The sequence below is a fragment of the Haliotis cracherodii genome, unplaced genomic scaffold (genome assembly GCF_022045235.1).
Source record: "Haliotis cracherodii isolate W230 unplaced genomic scaffold, xgHalCrac1.p SCAF_2, whole genome shotgun sequence".
In the NCBI taxonomy this organism is placed as follows: domain Eukaryota; kingdom Metazoa; phylum Mollusca; class Gastropoda; order Lepetellida; family Haliotidae; genus Haliotis; species Haliotis cracherodii.
In genome coordinates, this window is record NW_027266275.1 from 25520799 (window position 1) to 25533743 (window position 12945).

At 39.4% G+C, this 12945-nt stretch overlaps 1 protein-coding gene across 1 annotated transcript in view; it reads right to left on the reverse strand.

The window, feature by feature from the left end:
• Nucleotides 1–9955: 9955 nt before the first annotated feature.
• Nucleotides 9956–12945, reverse strand: part of LOC139467885 (calmodulin-like) — a 49454-nt gene continuing 46464 nt past the window's right edge. The window contains exon 5 of the mRNA XM_071249415.1: nt 9956–12024. Within this exon, the coding sequence (XP_071105516.1) occupies nt 11975–12024 (50 nt within the window). The 3' untranslated portion in view covers nt 9956–11974. The remainder of the gene's footprint in view (nt 12025–12945) is intronic.

The following is a 12945-nucleotide window of genomic DNA, read 5'->3' on the forward strand; positions in this document are numbered from 1 at the left end:
TTTCGAGTTATTTTGCAATTCATCGATCTCATTTGGAGTCAAACGGACTGTAGGCTGCAACACCAGGGTTACAGGGATGGTAGACTCCAGAAATAAAGACATGAATAGGTGTCGTTTATAAAAAGACAAATGTCAGGCTAGTTCGGACCATGTCATTTTCCTCAAAAACACAGAATTCAGCCACCGCCTTCTGGCACAGGACTCTAGGTAAAATTTTACTTTACATTTTCAAGGTTTTATAACCTTTTAAAAACTTGTGTTATATGATATTTCTAAATTAGCAAGTATTCAATGCACAGGGCATAGGTGACGTAAGGGTCAAAGTGGTTTGTTGGGCAAAAGGAACACTTGCCCTCAACCACCAGAATCCCACCCTCGACCGACACAGGCCAGGGGCGCAACCCACGGCAAACGGGTTGCCCATTTCGGTCGCCTTTTACGACCAGCACTCTTTCACCTATTTTCGTTATTATTACGACCTTTTAGTCATTCCTGTGAACACTATTGGTGTTCCTCCATGTTGTATGTGATTCACGTGATGAAGGAGTCAATGTCTTAGGGGTATCCGAAGAAAGATGAAATAAAATTAAAGCGGAAATTCAAGAACCTACACTCCGAGCTGGTTTGGTTTAACGACATTTTGAACAGTATGGTGGTATACGTTTAAGACTTTCCTCTCAAATCAAGCAGACACTCCGTCATAAAGCAAATTATTTATCTAATGTGGCCGTCCGGGTTCACGTTCAGATTTATTGCGATTTTACGAACGCATCAGTAGAAAAGCTCTGCTTTGCTACTGATTTTCCCCTTTTGATGAAAGTTCTCAGTACATGTTCTAATAAAGTATAATTTAAACTGAATGTTTCTGTAATGTTCCCGTCTGCTTCTCGAGTAATTAACTAAATGATGTATTTGGAACTCTTTGGGCACATGTCCAGAGGGGTCACACGTCGCTTGAGACGTCTCAAACTGTTGCTTAGATCTCTTGAACGTGGCAGGATCCAATCATCGTGGTATAAATCCCAAATTCACCCAGCTGATGATCCTATGGTTTTGTCATTACCATACCCTTGCGTGTGGATTCTAGAACATTTGGTCCTGCCAAACTCGTTACACGTGGTCCTTTGGCAAAGAGTATCAAAGAGTCGAAGATGCAATAGGTTTATCAGCGGTGCCGTAAACGACTTCATGTGACGGTTTGCTTGATTCGAAAATGGAGATGGTCGAAATACATGAGCCGTTTTTAAAAATGAATATTTTCTATAAAAAAATAGATTTGCAGATGTACACTTGACCGATAACTATTTGACCAAAGACATTTCGGAGAATGTGAAGACTCCCTAACACTGCAGCCTTCTGAATTTCCCAGATTGTCAGAAGGGCTGTATTCCTGGCATCAAACCCGGGTACTCACCCAATGTCAGTCAACAGATTGGGAGGTACCAAACCTAAGGCACCAAGAACGAAAACCTGCTACTTGAGATGCCATCGTGACATTTCGAAAGTGAGGTCCGTATATTGCCATATTTTTCCTGAAAATTGTCAATCACATTAGTATCAAAAGGGACAGAAGATTCAATGATATAAATGATTTCATTGGATTTATCAAAAGAGGACAAGATCAGGTTTGTTGGCCTGGAAAGGTCTGAGGCTGTACACGGGCCTATTCTAAAGAATTTTGTATTTATCATTTTCCATGACGCCCTCTACATATTCTGGGTCGTACTATGGATGGACCTCTGTGTCAAAACCACAACCATGGCGAAGACGGTAATAAATGATCGAGCCACTCCATCATGTCGCTTAAGATATACCAAAGCTGGGAAGTGGTCGTTCAGATAGCCTCTCCCTGAAAAACTGCCAAATTAACAATTTAATGTAAAATGTGTTTCATCTTCTTCATTTCCGTTACATTAAATTCAATCAATTTAGGGACCCTATTAATGCATTATGACAACGATCGAAAAGGTTGGTCACCAGACCCTGGTATTATGGTCAATTGTCAATATAATGTTAACTTTAAGAAAGTCAAAAATAGGATTTATATGCATATGCATTTTTTATTGCCTGATATTGTGTCGCATACCTTTAATGTATGTCATTCTAGTGTGTTCTGAAACACAATTAGACAAACAGAATAATATTTTTATCAACATATAAATTTAAACCTATTATTTTGTAACATGGTATAAACATTTAACTGTTTTAACAGTATCACAGTTTAACAGCTCAAATATAAGTAGATGTTTTAAGACTAGAAAATTAAATTGTTGCATTATAATGATTTTGGCTAAATCGTGATTGTAGTAAATTTGTATTGACAGTATAATGCGTCACATACAATGACTGTTGCAATACAAATTGAGCACTGTGAAAAGAAAGCGTCTTCTTTTTCAAAGGAAAATGCTGACATTTTGTATGGCTACATCATTATTTTGTTTAAATATATTAGTGACAAAACCTTTCCGTAATCATAAGAAATATCCGTTATATCATAGTAATCATGTGGTTGTGGTTCAGTATGAAATAGTGACGATACCAGGTCCATTCCCTTACCCGGCTTTGCACGTTGTTGCAGTAGAATCATAAATGAAAAGCACATGTCAACGTACGAGAATAATATAACTACGCCAAATTGTTTTTGCTCTCTCTCTCTCTCTCTGATAGTCGTAATCAGTGCTCACATTCTCAGACCAGGACTATTTCAGATATGGCTACTATATTTAGTAGTGCTGGGGTATTAGTGTACGTTGGCGGATTTAGAACAGATAAGGATAACACGTATTTAGGTTACATTTTCGTCTTCAGTAAGATAAAAATATTGATGTGATATACATGGTTAAATCAGACTACCATGGGCTTGTTCTCTCGGACCTCGAGTTGGTATTTTCATGTTACCTCACATGCAGCATTCAGGTTTGGGAAGCAACTCTGCTTTGTGTGACACGTCATCTCTTTAAATGACAGAATGACCGATGATGAAATCTTAGCGAGCTACTGTTTCTTCCAGGAGAAGAGAAGTCTTTACTTGAACAAGCCACAAAGATATGTTTTTTACACTATTACAATAGCAGTTGGACTTTGTGCCAATGGATTTATCATTGGTGTGATATCTGCGACGAAAAGCCTCCGAACAAAATTTAATTTCTACGTTGTCAACCTTGCTGTTGCGGATGTTCTTGTCGTAGTGTTTTGTTCATGGATTCACCTTGTCAGTGACCTAAAACAACAGTGGATTCTCGGATCGTTTATGTGTACAGCAAATACCTTTGTACAAGGTAAAATGTATTACTTCACATTTTCCTTTTATGTTATACTTCAGAGATTAACCAGAATGACTCAAACACTAATCTTATCGCTGTTATGATCTGATCAGTAGCCTCGAACTATGTCTTCTTCTAGTAGTAGTAGTAGTAGTAGTAGTAGTAGTAGTAGTAGTAGTAGTAGTAGTCGAATTAATGATGCTGTTGCTGTGTGTGTGTGTGTGTGTGTGTGTGTGTGTGTGTGTGTGTGTGTGTGTGTGTGTGTGTGTGTGTGTGTGTGTTGTTTAACGGCACGGTATATACTAAGTGCCCCCGACGCATTAGTTTGCAATCAAGCCCTTCGCCTCTCTCAGTTCGAAAGAGATTAAATCTAATAGATTTTCAAAATATCCCATCTCATACAAATATCTTAGAAAAGGTTAAATACTCTGCATACAGATCAGCGAACATCCTTAACACTCTGTTTGTAGTTGATCGATATTCTAATCGGCTTTACATGATTAACATTAACAGTGACGGTCGTATCAGCCAGAATTCTTACTCTTACAATAACTGTGGTTAACCGATACTTGGCTTCCAAGCATCCACGACTTCTACAATATACTCAGACATGTCAGAGCGGGGTGATCCTCGCCATCTGGACTGCTGCAGTACTGGTAGCCCTCCCCTGGGCGTTATATGTCAGACAAGTAGAATTCCAGGGGCAACTTGACTTGAAATTGACTGTGAAGATTTGTTTCCATCCCAGGATATCAAGAAAATGTACATTACTTTTTTTGCAGTGGTCCTGTATGTGATACCACTGTGTACAATGTTTGCCCTACTGTTCGCAATTTTAAAAACTCCAAAACTACCAACTTGAATCAGCGAACAAAGTTTACCACGGAACGAGTCGCAGAATGAGCACAAGGTTTCTATGACACGATTTTCGGACCAAGTGCACGAAAGAAGAATTAGTCTCAACATTGAACTACACCAAATGCAAAAAATGAGACAAAACGTAGGTCATAATTTGATACAGACTGCCTTTATTTCTCAAATGATACTGCATTCTCCAATGGTGATTATACAAAGCGCCATTCACAAACACACGCAAAGGTAAGTCAAGAGTCCACTTTACCAAATGACGCAAAGCAAAATAGAGAGTGAGTGAGTGAGTGAGTGAGTATGGTTTTACGCCGCTTTTAGCAATATTCCAGCAATATCACGGCGGGGGGACACCAGAAATGGGCTTCACAGCAAAATAGAGAATTGGACACATTCTGCTGTTCTGCACATTCTGAATTTCCCCATTACCCCACAGACGATTAGATTTCCTTGAGGTGTTCCTTAAGTTATTTCTTCACATTGTACGTATAATAGAAAAAAAACTTGGTTTTTTTATCAAAATGTCAACATGTAAAAGAAAATATTAGTGAAGAATGCCCTTTTTGAGGAAAATACAATAATTAGTCACTGCAAAACATGCGCTACCATTCTTTGTACCGTCTGACACTTGAACATGGTGCAGTGCAAGATTACGCGGGAATATACAGTGCCTGTATACATACATATATGTTCACCGTATGGCTTTTCAGAAACCAAATGGAATTGCCGCTTTTAAATGCATTGCCTTATACCTGGCCTACTCCTCCAGCGCAGTGTACCCAGTGGTATATATGATGTTCAACAAATGTTTCCGAATAGCTGCTTGGAAATCGCTACGCTTCTGGAAAAGGGGAGAACACTCCGCATTTACTGTTAGCCCATGCAAGTACCTTTCAAACCAGTTTTCTGGTATGTGTTGACGGAGTGTTTGGAGTGTGTTGACGGTGTCATATTTCAAGCGCTGTAGCTGGTTGTTGGTTGGTTTGTTGTTTAACGCCGCACTCAGCAATATTCCAGATATATGACGGCCTTCTGTAAATATTTGAGTTAGGACCAGACTATCAAATGATTGATATCATGAGCATCGATCCACGCAATTGGGATCGATGACATGCATCAACCATGTCAGCGAGCCTGACCACCCGATCCCGTTAGTGGCCTCTTACGACAAGCACAGTTGCCCTTTACGGCAAGCATGGGTTGCTGAAGACATATTCTACCCCGGATCTTCATGGGTCTCAAGCACTATAGAGTGTAAAGTAGCACTAAGTGTGGTGAACATGCACAATTCTCGATATCAGTTATAGTAATTGTTGAGTTATCTGATGACAGTTTCCATTTTATTTCACAAGAGACTAGGCAGTGATACTGAGTACCAATATTAACTATAGTTGTTTAATCATTTCAGCTGACCAAGCTGACACTCCATTGTGAAGAAACGAAACAATTTCAAGAACAATGGGTTACCAGTCTCATGTGCGGCTGATTCGAAAACCATCACCGGGATCGATTTCCTGCGTGCTGAATGATTAGGTTGTCACAGAATGCGATATAAACTATTACGATATATGAAATATGATATATTTGTTCAAATTTCCAAAGAAATGGAATGTGGTGTCAAACCAAGTGAGCATCTGTGGGATGAGCTAGACAGACAGGGTTTTTTTCAACGTGAACCAGGCTACAAGATCTGTAGCAATTACACCAGACTCGGGGAAAATGGGCTGACATACTACAAGGTGTCCTCCTCAGGCTTCTTGGTTCCATGGGCAGGAGGTAGGGGCAGTTATTTTGTCCAATGAGGGACTCACATGCCGGCACATTCAATAGCTTCTCCGTTAACATGAACTCTGTTTGACTTTGTAATCTTCCAAGCACATGCATGTTCCGCTATCGTGTATCCTGTAGGGCATACACAGTCAGATATCCTTATCTTAATTGTTGCAATGGTCACCCGACATCTTTGGGGATACAATTTTGAGTAAATACCCGATGGCATCTTCCAGGAAAACGGCGGTCAAGACACTACCCCTTTTATGTGCTGTTATATTGTTCAGTGGTTGAACAAGCAGAAATCAAAGTGTACGAGTTTTAATCTGGCACTGGAGAAGAAGTTCAGTTAGATTAATTGCCCAAAGATACCCTACCCTTTTAGTGCTACATACACAAGCAGAAACATAATGTGAATTAATGTGTATGTTTTGACAAAGCGACCACAGTTGTTGGCATGAAGAGGGTTGTCTTATACATGCACTGCTGAGATCAATATGTGCATCTTCCCCTTAACTTTCTGCCACGAAGTACGAAGAGTAAATTGTATGTCCAGAGGGTCGGAATTCATCAATGCACATCGTACTATTATTTAGAGCCTTTTCCCTCGCCCTTCTTCGGCCTGAACGTTCTCACCTCTATGGCAACAGAGTTTCGACTGGCAAATAACTTGGCTGATCAAAGAGTCCGTATGGCTGCCTTTCAGTCAATAAGGCTTCCGTCTTGTATGTTTGCGTGTTCGTGCTATATACTGATCCTTTCTGTACCTATTTCAGTCACAAATATGAAACCGATATCTCTGTGCAGTTAATATGTATCCAGCACTGGAATTCAGTTATGATTTAAAAAGACACCATACCATTTAATATCAATTTTATTACAAATTGTACATTTTATTGTATGCAAACAAATTGGTAAGAGGAACTTAGATCAACGTGCATGTATTAAAATATACATGTATTTGAGTTTGCAGTGAATTTCACAGAATTAAAACTTGAAACTAAAACAACGCATTTGAAACGAAATATGTCACTGGGCAATTTATACATGTGTACATCAACACCCGGAAATTATTTCGAGTTACATGTTACATGCGGGGTGTACGGGATGTTAGAACCTGAATGGGCTTCTGCAAAATGACACCGAAGGTCGAGGGGTGCACACGAACGTTCAGATCTTATGACCCAGTACACTCCGCTAATGACACATGGAATTTATCGTTGCGAGTTCACAGGTTGAAAATACATTTCTTCGGTGGCATACATGTATTTGTGTGTGCATGACAATTAGATCTATCATCTTATATATATATATAAAGTCATAAAGCATACAATTGCATTGGAAACATAGTTAGTAAACTCATTACCCAAATTGCTGTATATATCAGCTCTATTTTTGTAGAACATCTTGTCATTACTTACTCATCGAATGTGGAAGATTGAACATTACACTCTTAGTGGATGGGAAATGCACTTTATGTAATAGTCAGGTCATTGCTGACGAATTTCATTTTATATTAAAATGTAACTATTTTAATTCCACCAGACAGTTGTATATACCATTACACGTTACTGTCAATCCCTCACGGAATCAACTTATCCAGCCTTTTCAATGTAAAAAACATATCTCAATAAAGGAACTAGCCAAATATCATTATAAGGTTAACGCTTTTTTTTCAGGGCACTATCATTTGCAGAAGCCCGAGGTCTTCCATGAACTGGTTGAAAAAAACGAGGGTTTCTGCAAATGAAAATGCCCTGAAAAATAGCGTTACCGTTATTATAGCTAATATGGATAGAATTTGTTATCATTTAAAAAAAAAATATCGGTTTTGAAACATTTAGTGCAATCAACATGAATTTCACTGACCCACTTTACAAATATGGAAACGTCAAAGAACAAACAAGATGACGACACTATTGAACGTGACTTCACCTATTCCTATCCCTATGACGTCAACTAACATCGGGCGTGATAATGGCCCGTCATCAAGCAATATGAGGGCATTCACAAATTTACAGTGGCTCGCTCATTTCTGATAACATGCGGGTGGTTTAATGATAATTCTATCCATTTTAGCTATAAAAAATAGTAATGGATGCATTCAAGTCAATATTCCGATCGCCATTATAATTCTGATCTCCTGTAAACCCCAAAGATGTTGGGAGTAATAACGTTCTGCTCTGTTCTCTGACTTCCACCGGACTTCCGACCGCCTCCGTGGTCTAGTGGTAGAGCGTCCGCCCGGAGAGCGGAAGGTCCGGGGTTCGATCCCCGGCCGCGTCATACAAAAATACGTTAAAAGATTGTACCTGTTGTTACCCTGTCTGGCGCTCAAGGACTGGTCGGCTCGGAGTCAGTATACTGTGTCTGAGTGGGGTATTCATGTTAAACTGTGGCATGGTATCTCAGTGAGCTATAAATCGGCATCAGTCCGGACTAGTACAAGCAGCTACACAAACACATACACGTGCATGCACGTTGCTATATAAGTGCAATAATCTTGGACGCGACGTTAAACGTTAAACCCAGTTTCACCTCACCTCACCTCCACCGGACTTCCATGATCAGTATGGTAACTAAACCATTTCTGGGACCCGTGAAGTCTACCCGATACTTTAGCAGAATGCTGTGGAAATCAACCTAAATTGTCCACATTTTCTGATATGTATTAATCGCCGCAACATATAAGGACTGCGATAGTCATGTCGCTATGCCCAATGCTACATTTTTCAAATGAGACAGGCGAATATATTCATACGCGGTGAAAAATTATTTACTGGCTTCGAATCACATTTAAACAATGTGTCTCGCCCCCATTACAATTTCGTTTGACTACCGTTCATGTTCAAATATTTTAGTACATTGACTGTCAGTCACATTTCAAGTTCATTTTATTGAAGTGTTTGAATACTTTGTCACTATAATAGTCACGACACTTATATCTTCTAAATGTTCATTGGATGTGAAACACCACTAAAACAGTATACACCCATCCTGATCAAACAGAAATATGGCATCGTTTCTTATATAAATAAATTATCTTGATAACAATATGTATATTTGGTAAAATATGATAATAAATTTGCTATAAATGTACAAACAACAATCAACTGGGTACAAACAGGTAAATATAAGTTTTCTCACAGACAATGCAATATATGTAGGCTATATGTACATGTATTCAATTTGCGCCCTAACATACAAGATGTGTTCATCCGTAGAAAATATATAGATGTCTCAAAGGTGTGCATTTTCAGACTCTGTCCACCAGACCGAACAAAGGAAAACAATATTATCACTTTTTGCTGGAGTTCATATTCTGGTTCAAAAAGGTTTGCATTTCTAGGATAATCATTGACAGACGTTTTCCTGACCATATTAATTATGGTTTCTTTCGTCATTCGCCCAAACCTAATCTTCTACACATATAATGTTGAAATTCCCAAAGGATGTTTTCAATGTTGAAACCTAACCAGCGTAATAAATCTGACTCTCTTAGTATTCCTGTGTTAAACATAACTATTCCATAAACATAACTATTCCAAAACAAGAGATTATCATGGGACCACAAAACCATTACCTCCACAGCAATAATCTCAATGTTACGTCATAAGTCGGTAAGTAATACATTTTAGAGTCTACATACAGGCAATGAATAACGAATAATATTCTGTTTTAGGCAGCGAAATTCCCAAATGTTTACTTTGTCAGTCCTTCCGATGATATAAACTAACAATTGGACGATATTATAATATCACCCGAATTAGTTAAAGTGCGCAAAGTAAGTATTTGAATTGCGTTTATGTCTGTAATTAAAAATTTGAGATAGGACGTTACCTATTGGTGATTTAGTTAACCTGTACCATTGTGATAACTGCGTTTACTGTATCAGAAAGATCATTGTGTCACTGTCCTGAAATGAGATTCTGCTTTTGGAATATTTGGCAACGGTGTAGGTGATTATTGTTATAGACAAAAAAGAATGGTAATGTAAAAAATATCTCAGGTAACAAACATTCTGATTCGCATACACAGTTATACTCATGGAGAAATACTAATATAAATCTTGATACTGTTACGTTCTCGCCATTGCTTATTTTGTTTCTATTTTATGGAGACCAATTTGAATACTTTCTTTTAAGCATTTGTCTATCTTTGCGAAGCACCACATTGTTAAATGTGCCATTAATTCATAATGAACAAGTATCCTGAAATTACAGTGTGTTACTAATTATGATCACTGACTATTATAAACAATACAGGGTATTGTCCTGGTATATCATCTAGTGAGTTTTATCACAGTGTGTCATTTTAATTAGATGTGGGTGGAAAGCCCGAATAGATGCAGGTCATAGACGTTTACCACTTTGATGGAACCCACGGGCATGGGTATGGTGCTGACAAACATACAAACATAATAATGCCGAATCACGAATCGAACCTGCCAACACAGATGTTTGGCACGCTTAGGGACGCAGCTCTGCAAAGCGTATTGCGCCGCCCTCGACAACTGTGCCACCCGTGCCCCCGCCTGATATCATAGGTATATAAATATTTCTTAAAGTATCTTAGAGTGAGTAGATTAAATCGCTGTTCATATAATTAATAAATTTTGGAATATTGACAGATGAGTACATGAAATTGAACATAATTGATACCAGTTATCAGTTTGACGAATATTCTGAGAACGTTGACAAAAACTATGTCCCAATATTCTGAACACGTTTCTTACGATTGACCTTATATGTTTGTGACAGTTGTGGTTTATCACAACGGGTCCTCTGACTAAGACCGTGGTGTGCTAATAACGCCTTTTGCCTTATGACTGAAAAAGTCCAATTTTACAGTTACGGAAAAAATATCGATTTTTTTTATGTGAATAGCAACTCAACTTTTTTTTTCTCACTTGCTAATTTCTGACAGAATCAAATGTATAAATAAAAAGGTTGAAAAGGTTGATTTTACGATAAGCAATTGTGAATTGAGTGCATGTTGTTGAACGACGGAGACCGCATCATTCCAGCTATATCACAGCCTAGAACAATTAATGATTAAGTCAGGACCGGGCCAAAATCAACATCAATCCAAGCAGCCAGGGTCCGATGACACGCAATAAGTAAAGTCGCCGAGCCTGACCACTCGATCCAATTTGGTCGCATCTTTCCACCAGCATTGTCCACTGGGAGCCAGTACCACCGCTACTCCTCACGGGGATCTGAGAAGGCTTTTCACTACATGTTTGTGAACTGGCTTTACAACTTCGCATCACTACTTGTGTCAAAGGCTTGATCATATACAAATAAACTGGCTTCATCAAATCCTCTAAATCCTATAAATCTAACGTTTAGAGCGCATTTTAGTCTTACCTAGAGGCTAAAACATGGAAGTGGTGGAAAGTCTAATTCACATTCATTTGAACACATCTATAACTAACTCGATCTGGACACGTTCATTATTTCTTATGTGCACATCTAGTGGACCGATCGGGTCCTCGTCATGTACGTTGTCTTTTAGAAATGAAACACTTTTTTAATACATGCACGTATTCGATCACACTGTATGAAGTGCAACTGACGTGGGCGCAATGACAACGTCAGGTATAGTTCACATGACAGTGTCAACACCAACCGTCTATGTATGGTGTTACCTCGCACACTGTTGCCCCACATACATGGCGCACACATCACCCTGTTCATTGTGAGACGATATGTTAACAACAACCTACTGTGTGCACCTAAGCAAAGACTCCAGGTGATAGTAATCGGAGTACAACATGTAAGGGGGCACAGCTGCAGGCTGGCGATGGTGGCCTGCAGTGACTGCCGCAGGAGAACGACTGACTGGCACACATCCCAACGTAAATGATATCCCAGACATCGTGGTGCCAGAGAGGTCTTTTCTCACACTATCTCGGGTATGGACTTCTTTTTGCATATGGGTCGTATGACTCTACTGTATTCTTGGCCCCCCTGTCTCTTTGAGATGCACACTGGAATTTCGTCATCGAGGACTTGGGCACAGTATCAGTCCATAAAGGAACTTGGGGCTATTTTAAACCTTGTTTTCCGACATCAAAACGGCCCATATGAAAACAATAGCTGGTTGGCGAAGGTCATGAAATCTGCAACAACAAAAATGCTCGTAAAGTTTTTTTCCATTTCGTTTGGACTTTTTACGTGATGCTAGAACTACATAGACATAATTACAACCACAATGGTATAGCCATACAAATAAAACGCGGCAGCAACCAGTTTTATAATCAAAAGAAAAATCAGCTGAAAGCATAATCCATTGTACGATTCCGACTAGCATGTCATGAGCATGTGTTTATGAATCACTATCAAATAGTGATGACACCAGGTTTTCGCGAACGGCTTTGGGCGTCATTCATATTGCTGTAATATTGGCGTCAACAGCAAACAAACTGCCTGTTTGCATCAACAATGACATCGGGTATTCACAAAATAGTCATCTCGTATACAGTTAAGGAATGTAAATCCTTTCCCAGTAAGACTCATGCTTCAGTTCAAGAAGGTTCATACCTGACCTGGGCGGTGGGGTAGCTCTGTGGTTAAAGCTGTCGCTCGTCACGCCGAAGGCACGAGTTCGATTACCAGAGATATTGTCGGAATAATGGTATTTAGCGATGTGCAACCAGCTCATTCACTCATGCCTGTCGCTGGCTACAAATACTTCTTCTTTGCATCACTGTACTGATGTATCGAATAATTCAACACATAATCCACCTTCCCACACGTGTGAACTATGAGCAATATTAGTCGGGGTGCCGGAATGCCGGGGTTTGATTCACGGCCATGTTATACCGAAAGACTGAAACGTTTTGTTAAACTGCCCGGCGCTCGGCATTGAGATGCTTTGGACTGGTGGGCGAGCACTACAGAATCGGTGTAATCTGGATTTGTACAAACACACACACACACACACACACACACACACACACACACACACACACACACACACACACACACACACAGAGAACGCGTCACTTCACTTCACCTCACCTCACCTCACCTCACCTCAC